The following is a 15,605-nucleotide window of genomic DNA, read 5'->3' as shown; positions in this document are numbered from 1 at the left end:
TCACTCAGTTAAGGGTCTGACTCCTGATTTTTTTTTTAAGATTTTATTTATCTATTTGACAGAGAGGGAGAGATCACAAGTAGGCAGAGAGGCAGACTGAGAGAGAGGGGGAAGCAGGCTCCCTGCTGAGCGGAGAGCCCCATGCAGGGCTCAATCCCAGGATCCTGAGATTATGACCTGATCCGAAGGCAGAGGCTCAACCCACTGAGCCACCCAGGCGCCCCTGACTCTTGATTTTTAACTCAGGTCATAATCTCAGTGTCTTGAGATCGAGGCCCACGTGGGACTCCATGCTCAGTGGGGAATTGGCATGAGATTCTCTCTTCTCCCTCTCCCCCCACCCCCCTCTAAAATAAATAAATCTTTAAAAAAATATTTGGAGTTTCTAACAGAGCAGAAAATGAAAGATGGGAATAAAAAACATTCAGAAAACTTTCTCAAAACTGAAGCTCATCAATTCCTAGACTTAAGGGCACACCCACTAAAAGTGTCCAACACAATGGTAAAAACTAAAACCAAGTCACAGCATGGATTTCAAAACATGGAATGAAGAGATTCCTAAAAGTTCCAGAGAGGAGAAAAAGATACAAAGTTCGGAGGATCTAAATGACCTCTCTTTTGACCCGCAACATCAATAGCTTTAAAAAAAACAACAAAAGCGGGGCACCCAAATGGCTCAGTTGGTGAGGCTTGAGACTCTCAGTGTCTGGGCTGTGACTTCAAACCCCGTGCTGCAGGTAGAGAGTACTTAATTAAGAAATGTTTTAAAAGCAAGGCCGTCAAAGTTTTAAGGGAAAGATGATTTCCAGTCTAGAATTCTGTACCTAGGCAAGCAATTAATTAAGACAGAATAAAGACTTTTTCAAACATGGGAGAACATGGGAGAAATAACAGAAAATTTATCTGAAACATGCCTTTTCTTAGCTTCTGGAGGATGGGATATACCCAATTATTAGAACAAATCCAAAGTAAGTATTGCAGCAAACAAGGTGAGATGAGGAAGGAAGAGACTGTGAACACATAGTGGGATGGGAGAAAAAACTGTGAAACACGAGGGAGTGGTGTTGAAACAACCCCAGCAAGATGATGAAGGAAAACTTTCAGGGCGATGGCTCACATCTGGAGGACAAGCAGTCTGGCTAGCAGGTCAGAAGGCAGCAAGCGCTGGCAATGTAACAAAAGCTGATAAAGTACACGAGGTTTCACTGGGAGAATCTGCACCAATGCAAAGAACTGAAAAGTATACAGAACACTAGTAACGACAACAAAAAAGGCAAAAGAGTTATGTCACCGTGTATCTCCTATGTTACAGTGGACCACAGGATTAGGCTGTGAATAGTGTTTATGCAATTCCAACAGAGTAACAGAGAATACTTATCTAACCAAAAGCTGTGACGTATTTCTATCAGGAAGAAAGGGAGGGAAAGTATAGATCCCATTATTATACAAAAGAAACACAGGGGTGCCTGGGTGGCTCAGTGGGTTAAAGCCTCTGCCTTCAGCTCAGGTCATGATCTCAGGGTCCTGGGATTGGGCCCTACATTGGGCTCTCTGCTCAGCAGGGAGCCTGCTTCCTCTTCTCTCTCTGCCTGCCTCTCTGCCTACTTGTGATCTCTGTCTGTCAAAATAAATAAATAAAATTAAAAAAAAAAAAAAAAAAGAAAACCAAAACTAACAGAATATATTTATATATATTTAGCAAGTCTACAGATCCTTTTTCCATCATTTTACAGTGACCTTTTCTTCATTTTGGTTTATTTTTGTAATGTGAAAAATATCATTCTAAAACGCATTTTTATTTAACAAACTAAAAATATTCCTCCAAATCTCTTGCTTGTCATTGACTCTTGCGTGTCAATTTCCCTCAGGTTCTATTTTCTTAAACCAACCTTTAAAATTGTCACCTCTGTTAAGGTTGAACTTTGCCAAAAAAATAAAAAAGAAGTTACTTTGTAATTTTGGGGGAAAAAAGCACATACATTAAAACTAGGTAATGTTTTGTATATACAGTTATTTTGGATATATTATTGTAAGTTGTACAAATGTATTTTGAAGAATATTTAAGAAAAGCACTTTTGTTATTCCATCAATAAATGCTCTATTTAAAAAAAAATCTAAATTCAAATTATTTTAAATGAGCTGTATGTGGGCAATAGTCCAAAAGCATTTTAAATATGTTGGTGGCAAGATGAAGATGAAACTGGCCCACTCACAAACTTTTGGCACATACGGACATTTCTTTAAGATGCCCACAGAGTAATATGTTTCCAGAACTTACAAAACAATTTATATCCTTTGACTCAGGAATTCCCTAAATTTCTGCCCAAGAATATTCACTCCAACTGCTGTTATTACTAAAAGAAATTTGTTAACATGAATTATTAAACAACAGGACAATGGTTAAGTGTACCTGATTCAACAAGTCTGACTAATTAAGGCATTTATTCCTTTTTGAGTACATGAATAAAGTTCTAAAATTATCTGCAACTCTTCCATATATAAATATGTTAAGGGCCACCATATTCAGTAGAGTTATCTAGAGCTGATTATGTCAAAGTTCTGACAGATTTGTAGATATCTCCCTATATCCTCACCTAAATATAATCTATGGTTACAAAACAGAAAAGCTGGAGGACCCCAACATGAAGAGTTAAACCTACAAACTTGCTTTTAATTTCATAAGCAAAATTAAATGTGCACCTTATGTAACAAAATACACAAGATTTAAAGTAAAAGAGAACAAACATTTCCTGTTTAATGTTTTATCTAAAAGAAGCTTACTTGTGTATTTGGCACAGCACGCATCTCCGATTTTGGGTCTGTAAGACACTCGGCTTTTCTGAGCATTGCAATACTCTAACAATTCAGCTGTCAATATACACAATCTTTCCTGATCTTCTGAAACATAAAAAAGCAATCTTTTGTTAAGAAATTTTCAATGCTACTGTTTAGACAGTATACAAAAACAGTGTCAAGGGCGCCTGGGTGGCTCAGTGGTTAAGCCGCTGCCTTCGGCTCAGGTCATGATCTCAGGGTCCTGGGATCGAGTCCCACATCGGGCTCTCTGCTCAGCAGGGAGCCTGCTTCCTCCTCTCTCTCTCTCTCTCTGCCTGCCTCTCTGCCTACTTGTGATTTCTCTCTGTCAAATAAATAAATAAAATCTTTAAAAAAAAAAAAAAAAAAAACAGTGTCAAATTGAATCACTGAAAAAAACCCATTTACATTTATGTTTTAAGAACACATAAAACCACGAGTGGTTACCCTGTACGCAAGAGATCTAATACTCAGAGAAGGAAGCTTCTGGAAAGCCATTTTCTAGATCAGGTTGGTTATACTAGTGTGCTCACACTACAGAACCCTGTTAAATCATACTTTCCCAGTTTTTTGGCATACTTTTCAGGAAGTGTGTTATAGTTAATGAGATAAGAAAAAGTACTTCCAGTTCATCAGGATTCATTAACCCGAAGTCCCTGCTTTCCACTACATAGACTGAAGATGACAGTTTGTAATACTGGAGATTGAAGAGCACTTGCTGGTATCACCACAATTTGTGATTTGACAACCTGAAACAAAGGTTCACTTTCGTAGCCTTCACGTACCTGCCATTATTCTGCATAGCCATCACCCAGCTTGCCCTAACTCTCTCTGACACTACAAGGATAAACTCAAACATGTTCAAGAGATTTCTTAATTACAAATGTCCACGAAGTAAGAAAATATTTATATGCTACTTTTCTTCAGGATTAGGTCCAATATAAAACATTTCTGTAAGTTCCTAAGCCATAGTAACAGTGATTATAGAGTGACCTATAAAGCACTCTTTCAATATTAACAGGTTTTCTCAAAAAGTTGTAGATGGTTAGCTTTTTAAGTGCAATTCAATATACATAGTACCTATTTTTTGTGATAGTATCCATTTTTAAACAACAAAGTATACAGTAATTAAGGAAACTATTTTCTTATGAAAAGCTGTAGGTTAGACTGGATAGGGAAGGTGTTAAATGCAGGGTGTTTCCCTGCACATTTATTTTACATTTGTTTGTATAACTAAATACCCCTGAAGATGGCCAATTCTTCCTTAAAACATTGAATAAAACAAAAATCACCAGCCTCCCCTTCTCTCTCACTTCCTAAGGAGTTCAGAAAAGAGCTTTCATTATACAGTTAAAAAGATGAGCATAAAAAAAAAAAAAAAAAAAAAAAAAGATGAGCATAAATAGGTCTCAAATTTTGGTTTCTTACCTGGCATCTCATTTGGTATAGCATAAAACAAGTGTGGGCTTATGATTTCCAATATGGTTGCTTGTACAGTTTTATTAACTGGCAATTCTATTGTCCTCCACTGCTCAGGGGAAGAAATGGCTGAAATCATACAAAACAGATCTTGTATAACAGATCAAAGTTGTTATTCTCTCTCAGTTTTATCTTTATTCAATTTATTCATCAACTGAATCAACATTCACAAATCCTTAAAATGAAAATCTGTATTTTCACAAAACAATGTATTCAGTTTGAGGGACTCTGTGTTACAAAGGAGTCCAATCTAGAATGAAAATCTTTGACCTGCTGCACTCCTGTATTATTTCTGTAATATATTTCCATTTCCATAGTATAGTTAATGTAAATCTTATAACTGGTTTGCACTGTAGAGACTATATAACGGTACGATGCAAAACTACCTGATAAATAACTACGATAAAAATAATAGCTTTTAATAAAACCATGTTTCAATAAATACTATCTTTTTAAAAAGATTTATGTATGAGAGAGAGAGAGTTTGCATGAGCAGTGGGGGTAGAGGACGAGACGGAGACAGAGAATCAGAAGCAGACTCCACACTGAGCTGGGAGCCCGAAGCAGAATTCAATCTCACCACCCTGAAGTCTCTCACCACCTGAGGAGAGACCAAGAGTCAAGACGCTCAACCGATTGCTCCCTTGAGGCATCCCAATAAATACTAATTTTAGTAACTTGTTACCTATTTCCACAAAGTATGTATTCCTACAGAAAAACTGCTAGAAAAATTTTCATAGCCTATAAAAGCAAAGGATAACATAAATTTAAATAACAAATCAATGGTTTAAGCACATTACCTTGAAACCCCAGGATATCAACTTGAAGATCACATTTACTAATGGCTCTATTATTTGTCAAGTCTCTGAGTGGCGAACTAGTTTTTAAAACCAGATGTTCATCAATCAAAACATCACTAATTATTCTGGGATATGATGTGGAGAGATCAGTGAGCTCGATTCCCACTCCCTGTCCGGTGATTTCAACCACTCGGGCTTGGAGTTTTATCCCTGCAATACACGTCTGAAATCTGGCTATGGCTTCTTCAGTCCAGTGCTTGTTTCTAGGCTGTATATCTGGCAAATAAGAAGAGCGTTAAAAAGAATTCTGTGCCCAAGCTTCATTTTTTGCTTCAATAGTGTCCGGGACTGGTCCTTGTCAAGTGTTGCATTTGGGTCAGCGATTTTGAGTATCGTTTTTCAATGCTGAGTTACATTTCTACATCTTCCATGCCTGATTACAGATAACATACTACTAGGGTTTTGGGAGGCTCAGAAATTTTCCTTATTCTTCCCCCTAATATGTCTTTACCAGGCATTTTTCCAGTAAGCATAAATAGGATTAGAAGCCACCATTTTGTACTGTTATGTATATGATGATGAGTTCCTAATTATGCCGGCAGAAGAGCTCAACCATACACCTTCACTTCCATAAACAGTTTTCTAATGCTTATTTCAAAATGTTATTTTGAACACCTCACCAAGAATTATTTTTTGGATAATTTTAGCTTATACCCTTATTTTTAGAACAGTAATCCTCAAACTTGAGTGTGCATCTGAATTACCTAGAGGGCTAATTAAAACAGATTTCAGGGCCACATGCTAGAATTTCCAATTTAGCAGATCTTCGTCAGGGACTGAGAATCTGCAGTTTAAAGAAGTTCTCAAGTTGATGCTGCTTGTCTGGTGGCCACATACTTTTTTTTTTTTAAAGATTTTATCTATTTATTTGATACAGAGAGAGGAGGGGGGGAGAGAGAGTGCCCACAAGCAGGGGGAGTGGCAGGCAGAGGGAAAGGGAGAAGTGGGTTCCTTGCAAAGCAAGGGGAGTCCAACATGGCCTCCATCTCAGGACTCTGGGATCTTGACCCAAGCCTAAGGCCGTTACCTGACTGACTGAGCCAGCCAGGCACCCTGGGGTCCACATTTTAAGAAGCATGGACATAAAGCATGGTAATCAAAAAAATAAACTAAAACATGTTTAGTGTAGTAAGCAGAAAGAAAACATGCCAAAGGAGAAATAAAGAGCATCTACACTGCCAGACATGAGCACTATTAGCATTTTGACATCCAACCTTCCATAATTTTCATGTGCATATGGAAAGACCCACATGCACATATGTACTCATTTCTTTTATAAAGAAACCTTTGCAATAATAATAATAGCTCTTATGGATATAATGCCAGGAAGTGTTAAGTGCTTTATATTTTTCATCTCTTTTATTCTTAACGACTCTTCGAGGAAGATACTATTATTTTCCAGATGAGGAAATAGAAGCACTGAGAGTCTTAATCATTTTCCTGAGATTTTCCTGAGTTGGTTCCAGAGTCTGTCCTTGTAATCACAATGCCATCCTGAATCTCCTTTATAACTTGCATGCTTTATGTACCTCACTAACCATTCTTCATATTAATAGCTCATGGTTAACAACACTTTAATGACTGTAAAAGGAAACACTTAAACCGAACTTTGCATGTCAGAAAAAGTCTGTTTCAAAGTGTTCGTTTAATCCTCATAACAACCAATTGAAATAGGTACTATTACTGTCAATTGTACAAACTGTCATTTAACCAATCCTCTGTAACTGGCTAGTTAGCTAGTTTTGCTATTACTAACAGCAGCATAATGAATTTCCTTGTAGACAAACTGTGAAACTCCAAGATCGTTTCCTTGCAATAAATGATTACAAGTGAAAATGCTGAGACAAAAAGGCAGAAATATTTGAAGCTCTTAAGAAATCCTGCAAACTGCCTTCAAGAGAACACATTAGTTTTCGCTCCCATCTCAGACACAGAAAAGCAGCTGTTTCCTTACTTTAACATCAACACTGAATGTTTCAGCCAGGATCTTCAAAAATACATTTCTAAACTGTACAATATGAAGTAGGACCTTCTAATTCACACATTAAAATTATAGGTGTTGATATTGTGAAGTATGTATACCGTAAGTATTAGAAGACAGTTGAGAAAGTTTCTTATTCTGCACCATACCTACTAACCAGCACCGTATCCCTTGAAATGGAAGTTTTAAAAATTTGGATGGGATTATTCGGAGTTCATCTGCAGTAACTTCTTCCATGTTCCCATAATCCACAAAATGGACTTTAATGTTTCCATCCGGTAAGATTTCCTTGACTAAGGCACGATACCAGTTACCATCACCTATATTTAACACAAAGTTTGAACATGGAGCATTATTTCCCTTCTATTAACATTTGAAATTTTCATCTTCAAAAAACAAATCCTTTGTCTAAAGTAACTAAATAAATTTGTTCTCTTTCTCCAGATGATGTCTTTAATTTTTCATTCAGAAATCCCCAGAATTCTCAAAATCCACTTTTTGGAATACATCCAAATGTTTATAGCACCACACTTTAACATCAGATGTAAATTAAAGATTTCATTCATCACCTATCCAATAAACAGAATGTGAAAGTGAAGAGAAGACTTCATAACTTCTCTTCATTTTCACATTCTGTAAACAGAATGTTTACAGAACGTATCTGTCAATCTGGAAAGATTACAATACTCTCATAACTAAGGACAAATTGTTTTACTTGTTATTGGTAAAATAATGTAAAAAGCAAATAGAAAAGCTCACGCAATGAAATTAAGGTGTTTCACAAAATATACTTTCAAACTAAACATGCACAGGGTGACCAGAAGAAACAATGAACCTTCAGCAAACAGATTTCCCATTACCTAATTTACTTTAATATCAGAAATTCTGGAATGAAAAGCATTTAGCAAAGTTTAACAAAGTTGAGTTAAGAAAGTTTCATTTGGGGCGGGATGCCTGGGTGGCTCAGTAGGTTAAGCCTCTGCCTTCGGCTCAGGTCATGATCTCAGGGTCCTGGGATTGAGTCCCATATAAGGCTCTCTGCTCAGCGGAGAGACTGCTTCCCCCACTCTCTCTGTATGCCTCTCTGCTTACTTGTGATCTCTCTCTGTCAAATAAATAAATAAAATCTTAAAAAAAAAAAAAAAAAGAAAGTTTCTTTTGGATTTTCCTTGCTACAAAGAGAAGACAAAACATGAGATTTTAAGCATTCATTTTGTCTTGATTTTTGAGAAATATTTGCTTAAACATCAGGAATAAAATACACATTAAAAATAAGGGCTGAATGGGGGCGCCTGGGTGGCTCGGTCGTTAAGCAGCTGCCTTCGGCTCAGGTCATGATCCCAGGGTCCTGGGATCGAGCCCTGCATCAGGCTCCCTGCTTGGAGCTGGGGCTGGGGGAGCCTGCTCCTCCCTCTGCCCACTCCCCCTATTTGGATTCCTTCTCTCACTGTCTCTGTCAAATAAAGAAATAAAATCTTTTTTTAAAAAATAAGGGCTGAATGTCAAGAAACAAAAGTTTCTATCAATGAAGTGAAGATTCTATCAAGTGCAACTTACCTGCAAAAAAAGCACAACACGGTTGCCCTACTTCTGCCTTAAAGTCATTGGGCACCTTCTGCTGGCAATATTCTGCTAATGACTTGTTCAAATCATTGAGTTTCTTTAAAGCTGAAAACACAATACATATACAGCACTCAATATTCAGAAAGCATGCAGAATACAGCTTTTCCTCTAAAGTTGGGAAATGTTTTGATCATAAAATCTCAGGTACAGGGGCGCCTGGGTGGCTCAGTGGGTTAAGCCTCTGCCTTCAGCTCAGGTCATGATCTCAGGGTCCTAGGATTAGCCCCACATTGAGCTCTCTGCTCAGCGGGAAACCTGCTTCCCCTTCTCTCTCTGCCTGCTTCTCTGCCTACTTGTGATCTCTCTCTGTCAAATAAATAAATAAAATCTTTAAAAAAAAAATCTCAGATACATTCCCAAGCAACTGTTAAGTGCACATCAGATGCTTTTCTCTTTTCCTTACTAAAACGTTAATTGGGAAAATAAGTCATGATTAGTGAAGTCTCTTGGTAACCCCCTACCATGGCACTGCTATCAGCATACCAGAGCATGAGCTTTGTGCAGAAGCCTGTACAGAAAGTGACATACAAGCGGTCCTGAAGGAGGACACAGAAGTGCTGAGAAGATGCAGAGATGTCTGCTAAGGAAACAGAGAGGTGAGCTGTGTGTGCTCCTTAAGCTTTTAGAGAAAAAGAGGACAGACAAGGAGAGGGTGACTCCAGAAGGAAGAAAGGGCTCCGAGGCAAAGTACAGAATTAAGCCTCCAAAATTTATTTGGCAGGAGCAGTTTGGAAAACCAGGGAAGGTAAACCACTGAAGGACACACCAGCCATGTGTTGGGCAAGATACAAACCACGGATGGCTTTAAAATGCTGAGGGGCACCTAGGTGGCTCAGTGAAGCATCCAACTCTTGATTTCAGCTCAGGTCATGATCTCAGGGTCCTGAAATGGAGCCCCAAATCTGGCTCCCCGCTCACCAGGGAGGCTGCTGCTCTCCCTCCCCACCTTCCTTCCTCTGCAAACCCTCCCCCACCAGCTCTCTTTCTCAAAATAAATAAATAGATCTTGAAGAAAAAAAAAAGAAGGAAAAGAAAAGACTATGTGAACTTATCAGCCCAAGACCTAGTAGAAAATAGAAGCTGCAAAAATCATTTAAAGTATTTTACCTACCTGTATGCCTACACAAACAGGGATATATCCACATAAGCTTATGCACAGAAAAGAACCTTATTATTATTATTTACTTATTCTGAAAAGATTTAGAAAATTGAGAGAGGGACTGGGAAACTTACTTCCCACTATACATTCTTTTAAACTTTTATTTTGTACCATGTACTTGTATAATCACCTATAAAAATAAAAACTGACTTTAAAAATTTTTAATTTTATGCTATATGAAATAGTGGTCCATCTACCAGATGATTCTGGAAGGAGGGATGATAAATCTCACAAACTGGGAGCCAGACAGGGACTCAGGTACCTAGTTCAATGTCCTCACGGAGGAAGCAAGCCAAGATTTTAGAAATGTTAAAATTAAGGATGCTCTCAATGATAGCTCAAATGAAAAAGAAGGAAAATACAAATGTGAGGATGTGGAGCGACTAAAACTCAAACTGACAGCTGTCATAATCACTTTGGAAACTTTGTGGCATTCATTGATCAAAGCTGAAAATATAAATACCCTTTAGGATATAGTCAGCGATTTCCTTCCTGATATACATTCAAAAGAAGCACACATCCGTGTGCACCAAATCTGTATGGAAATGTTCACACCAATACCATTCTATAGCTCAGAACGAGAAACAACCTACATGTTCAGCCCTATAAAGAAAGAGATTTGCAGTGTCATTCACAAAGTGGACCACAAGCCACTGCTACATGTAAAAACGAAGAACTGATCTCACAAACAACGTAAAAAAAGATGGCAAGTGTACGAGTGTACATACTGTTTGATCACATTTCATAAAGTAAAGTTCAAAACCAGGAAAGCTATGCTATTGGAAGGCAGGATAGTATTTACTTTTTAACGGGAGAAGGGGTAGTAATCAAAGGAGACCTGGAGGAAACTTCTGGATGACTGGTAATGCTTCATTATCTTGACCTAGATGTCAGTCACTCAGTGTTTTGACTTCGTGATGACGTATCAATGCTGCAATATTTGTGCACTTACATATATGCATGTCATGCTTTAGTAAAATCTACCATTTAATTTTCAAAAATAAATTTAGAAAACGTTCTATGAAATTGAAACTGGTTTAAATAGATTTTTAAAAATAGAAACAGTGGCTTAAAATGGAATAAAAGGCAATTAAGTTTAATCAAATCTTTCTTATTAATAGAAATACTGCCCTGGCCCTTCTTGGAAAGACAGTACTTCTATTATTGAGTGAACTCCTCTTCAGTTATTACCACACCAATGTATCTGTAAGGGAAATAGATGAGAAGAGTCCACTTACCATCCTCTTGAAGCACATGGCAGTAAAATTCTCCAGGACTGTACATCATACAGACCACAACATCTACTGTTTGGTCAACAGCCATTTCAACCCACGTCCACTCCAATGGATTTAGTTTTGCTTCTATACCCAAGGCAACTGCGAAAAAAAAAAAAAATGAACTTTTACAAAACAAATGGTCAAAGTGTGGATGGGAGGTATGGCTGGTGAGGGATCTGCTTTTGAGGAAGTCCAGGGACTTTTAGTGACATCTGCCAGTGACCTTCAGGTTTTGCTTTTTTGTTTTTTTTTGCTTTTTTGTTTTTTGGTTTTTTTTTTTTCAGTTTTCCCACACACTCATACTATATTTAAATGAATGCTTGATTCAAAAAGAGAGAACATACTCAACATCATTCTCTTTGAAAGCATGAGAACCCTCCCCCCCAACACACACACAAGCCATCGGGATTCCAGCACAGACATGATGGAGCGGACATCTTACTCACCGCTGTCTTCCTTTGTGACACTGGGTTTCTCGGCCAGCTCCCCTGCCTCCCCGACGGCAAAGCCGGCGTCCCTGAGCGCCTGCGCAATGCTGACGTGAGGCGTCACGGATTCGTCCACGAGCTCCACCAGGGAGCTGTTCTCCAGCTTGTCAGCCACTTTCACCGTGATCATTTTGTTCTGCACAATCTTCTTCATCAAAGAAATAGCTTCTGGAGTCCAAATTCCTAATGATGGCTTTACTCCTATCAAAGAATGTTTAAAAGAATATTAAAATACTTCTTTTTTTTTTTTTAAAGATTTAATTTATTTATTTGACAGACAGAGATCACAAGTAGGCAGAGAGACAGACAGAGAGAGAAGAGGAAGCAGGCTCTCCGAGGAGCAGACAGCCCGATGCAGGGCTCGATCCCAGGACCCTGGGATCATGACCTGAGCCGAAGGCAGAGGCTTTAATCCACTGAGCCACCCAGGCGCCCTTAAAATACTTCTTATAACAAGCATTTATAAAGTTTAGCTCCTAATTTCCTCAAAGTTAAATTTAAGGAACATGACAAACACAAGAGCCAAAAAGTCCCACCTGAGCAGAAGGATTTTCTAATATTAAAACAAAGGCAAAATTATAAAGAAAAAAAAAGCCTATAGAAAACTACTCTACCTCTATGTAAACAAACCATAATTCCATTGATATGAAATGTCCAGAAAAACATATCTCGAAGACAGATTAGTGATTCCAGGGGAGCTGGGATTAACTACTGACACGCACAAGAAACCTCATCAGGGTGCTGTCTATGAACAGTAAATTACTAAAAATCACGGAATTGTATACCTAAGACTGAGAATTTTATGGTATGTAAATTATATCTCAATAAGTTAAGAAAATCATAAACAGAAGCATCCAACAATCCAGGAAGAAATACTGCTCCCTTACAATGACATTAAAAAAACACCAGCAGTACTTAAACTGCAAAGGCACTTGCAAATCAACAACCCAACGTTATGCCTAGCCTTCTCATAAAAGCAAGTAATGTATGGAAAAAAAAGTTCAGCCTCATGGTAATAAAATAATTAAAATGATTTAGTTTTAACTTATCAAAACTGGCTAACATGAAATAATAGAGAGGTATCTCTATTTGGTGCACCGTGTGAAGGAATGGGCTCCCCTGCTGTCTTTCTGGTAGGTGTATAAACTAGTTCTATCCTTTCTGGGGAGCAATAATAACATATACCACAAACAGGAAAAGAAACATGCCCACAGACACCTCCATTTCACCTGAGGAATTCTGTAGTACAGCTATATCTCACAGCCTGTCATCCTCAGGAAATGATCATGGAAGGGTTGCAAAATACAGTTAGAAGAACACTGCTACGGGGTACCTGGGTGGCTCAGTGGATTAAGTGTCTGCCTTTGGTTCAGGTCCTGGGATAGGCCTCACACTGGGCTCCCTGCTCAATGCAGAGTCTGCTTCTCCCTCTGCCCACCCCTACTCATGCTCTTTAATAAAAATCTTTTAAAAAAAGAATACTTCTACTAGCAAAAACTTGGAAATAATCCTTCTGATAATCAGATACTAGTTCAATTATGGTATATCTGAGTGAAGGTAATAGAGGCCAATTTATTGACATGGAAAGAAGCCCTGGCTCCTGGTGGGATAGATTTTATATATAGTAATTTCTAAGCATATGTTCGAACATACTGTTTTTACAAATGGGTTTTGCTCTACTTTGTGTAATGAATCAGCTTCTATGTTATTTACCAATAATCCAGACTACAAATAGAAAAAAAAAGAATGCTCAATTTCTTAACCACAGGAACATTGAATTAAACTTTATTTTATTAGAGATAGCAATATAGTCCTGTGTATTTGAAGTGTTCTATTAAGGACTATTTTTGCACTAACAGAAGTTATACTTAAACACATTCTTTTATCTTCTGGATAGTTTAAGTTCTAATGCTCTTACTTTAGGTTTTAGTACTTTTAAGAATATGGGGACCTCAAAAATGTCCTACCTGCCAGCACACATTTTATAGCCTGCATCGGCAATTCCAGCAACTTCGGAGTTATGGGACAGAGTCTCGTCAAACTAAGGATTTCAAAGTTTCCATAATCTACATATCCAACCAGTACAGATTGTTCAGAAGCATAAGCTAAAACGGAGGCACGGTACCACTGATCATCCTCTGAAAGAAGGAGAGACTATGTCTCAAATGATTTTCTAGTACAGATATAAACAAAAACCTTCCCTCCCAAATTTAGAGATGGTCATTCGTAGGTTTTACGTTAACAGAGTACCAGGCTTTATTGAACAATGTATGCCTAGTCAACATGACAACCTCTGCTTCTCAGAAGCCCTCAATTCCTAAAAACTCCCTTTTATGCATACCTTACTAGACCGCTCATGTCCTGGGAGGTCATGACTTACAACATGCTTTGTCTCCGTTAACAACAACAACTCATTAGGCCCGAGAACATGTCTGGGTCTTGGGAATGAATCCACCATGATGCTTTGATCAGTACAGGGACAATTCGCTAAGCTCAAGCAGGGCTACTTTTAGAATACTGGCAGTAGGAGTCAACCAGGCTCTACCGACCAAGCGATCCATTTCCTGGAGGCCCACTTGCGTCTTACCCTCCTGTGAGGCAACCGGACTTGCTTCCCTTCAGCAGGACAGAACGGAAGCCAGTTATCACAGCTGTGCTGTGACGGCTCCGTGCTTCCAGGCCCTCCCTCTCTTCCCAAGAAACTAGTGAAGACGTGATCCTGGAAGTTTCCATGCTCACATCTTGATGTAAACAAAATCACCTGCACCGGTCCCCCAAAACTAAAGGGCTGTTAAAATAATAGGAACTTCCTTTGCCAACTCCCCCAGCACTCACAGACCTTCTTCCCTTGCATACTTGGGTTCAGTTTAACTGTGCATAGTTAAAGGATTGGTGCACTCTAATACTCAAACTTCAAATGCAGCCATCCAGTGCAGACTGAAGATTGTTCCATTTTTTTTACTTGATTATAAGTAAAAAAAAAAAAAAAATTCATTAAGACTCTTCCCTCACCTGAGAATTGGGCACAACAGATATCACCAATGGTTGGATAAAAATCTGAGCGTGGAGACACTTGACCACAGTATTCGCTAAGGGATGCCTGAAGTTCAGCGAGCTTATCTGTAGATATAGATCACATCTTAAACACAGTACATACAAATCTACGCATTATCTTCTTTTTCACATGTTGAGTCTCTTGAAGTACAAAGATTATACAACCAGCACAAATCAAAGAAAATTTACTTACGTCCGCTTTGCAGCTGTTGACAAAAGAAGTCTTCTGGAGTCTGAATGTGGGCAACCACACCACAAAACTTATCGCCTACATTCAAAGTTAACACTTTGGGGATTAGATCACTTCTATCCACAACAACTTTGTTTTCAGCTATCATTTTTCCAACATCTTCAAGATCTTCTTAACAACAACAACAACAAAAGAAACCAAACAGAAAAACCAAGGCATTCTGGTTATCATTCAGCTGATTTTTGTAGCATTTCAAACCCAGTCACGCTTCTTCAACACCTCTAGGCCTTAACACATGCTATTCTTCCTCCCAGAACACACCCCCAATCTCCTAGCAACCTGGTTATTTCTTGCTCAGTGTGGTGTCACCTTGAAAAGACTTCCCCCTAACCCAGGTTAGGTGGCCGCCCAGGTGCTCGCACTGCACTCTCCATGCACTCGCTCTCATGCCGTTTTATCATCTCTCTTTTTTTTTAAAGATTTTATTTATTTGTCAGAGAGAGAGGGAGAGAGAGTGAGCATAGGCAGACAGAATGGCAGGCAGAGGCAGAGGGAGAAGCAGGCTCCCTGCTGAGCAAGCACCCCCCCCCCCATGTGGGACTCGACCCCAGGATGCTGGGATCATGACCTGAGCTGAAGGCAGCTGCTTAACCAACTGAGCCACCCAGGCGTCCCTATGT

At 38.7% G+C, this 15,605-nt stretch overlaps 1 protein-coding gene across 1 annotated transcript in view; it reads right to left on the bottom strand.

Annotated features, from left to right (window-relative positions):
• Positions 1-15,605, bottom strand: part of TDRD1 (tudor domain containing 1) — a 36,710-nt gene that overhangs the window by 3,947 nt on the left and 17,158 nt on the right. The window contains exons 11-20 of the mRNA XM_059395929.1: positions 14,929-15,096; positions 14,694-14,801; positions 13,649-13,819; positions 11,640-11,882; positions 11,155-11,292; positions 8,692-8,802; positions 7,284-7,454; positions 5,094-5,369; positions 4,243-4,362; positions 2,782-2,898 (exon numbers count right to left, since the gene is read on the bottom strand). Coding sequence (XP_059251912.1) covers positions 2,782-2,898; positions 4,243-4,362; positions 5,094-5,369; positions 7,284-7,454; positions 8,692-8,802; positions 11,155-11,292; positions 11,640-11,882; positions 13,649-13,819; positions 14,694-14,801; positions 14,929-15,096 — 1,623 coding nt within the window. The remainder of the gene's footprint in view (positions 1-2,781; positions 2,899-4,242; positions 4,363-5,093; positions 5,370-7,283; positions 7,455-8,691; positions 8,803-11,154; positions 11,293-11,639; positions 11,883-13,648; positions 13,820-14,693; positions 14,802-14,928; positions 15,097-15,605) is intronic.

This window comes from Mustela nigripes, chromosome 4, assembly GCF_022355385.1.
Source record: "Mustela nigripes isolate SB6536 chromosome 4, MUSNIG.SB6536, whole genome shotgun sequence".
Classification (NCBI taxonomy): Eukaryota; Metazoa; Chordata; class Mammalia; order Carnivora; family Mustelidae; genus Mustela; species Mustela nigripes.
Note: the sequence above shows the minus strand (reverse complement) of the source record. Positions and strands in the feature narration are given on the sequence as shown.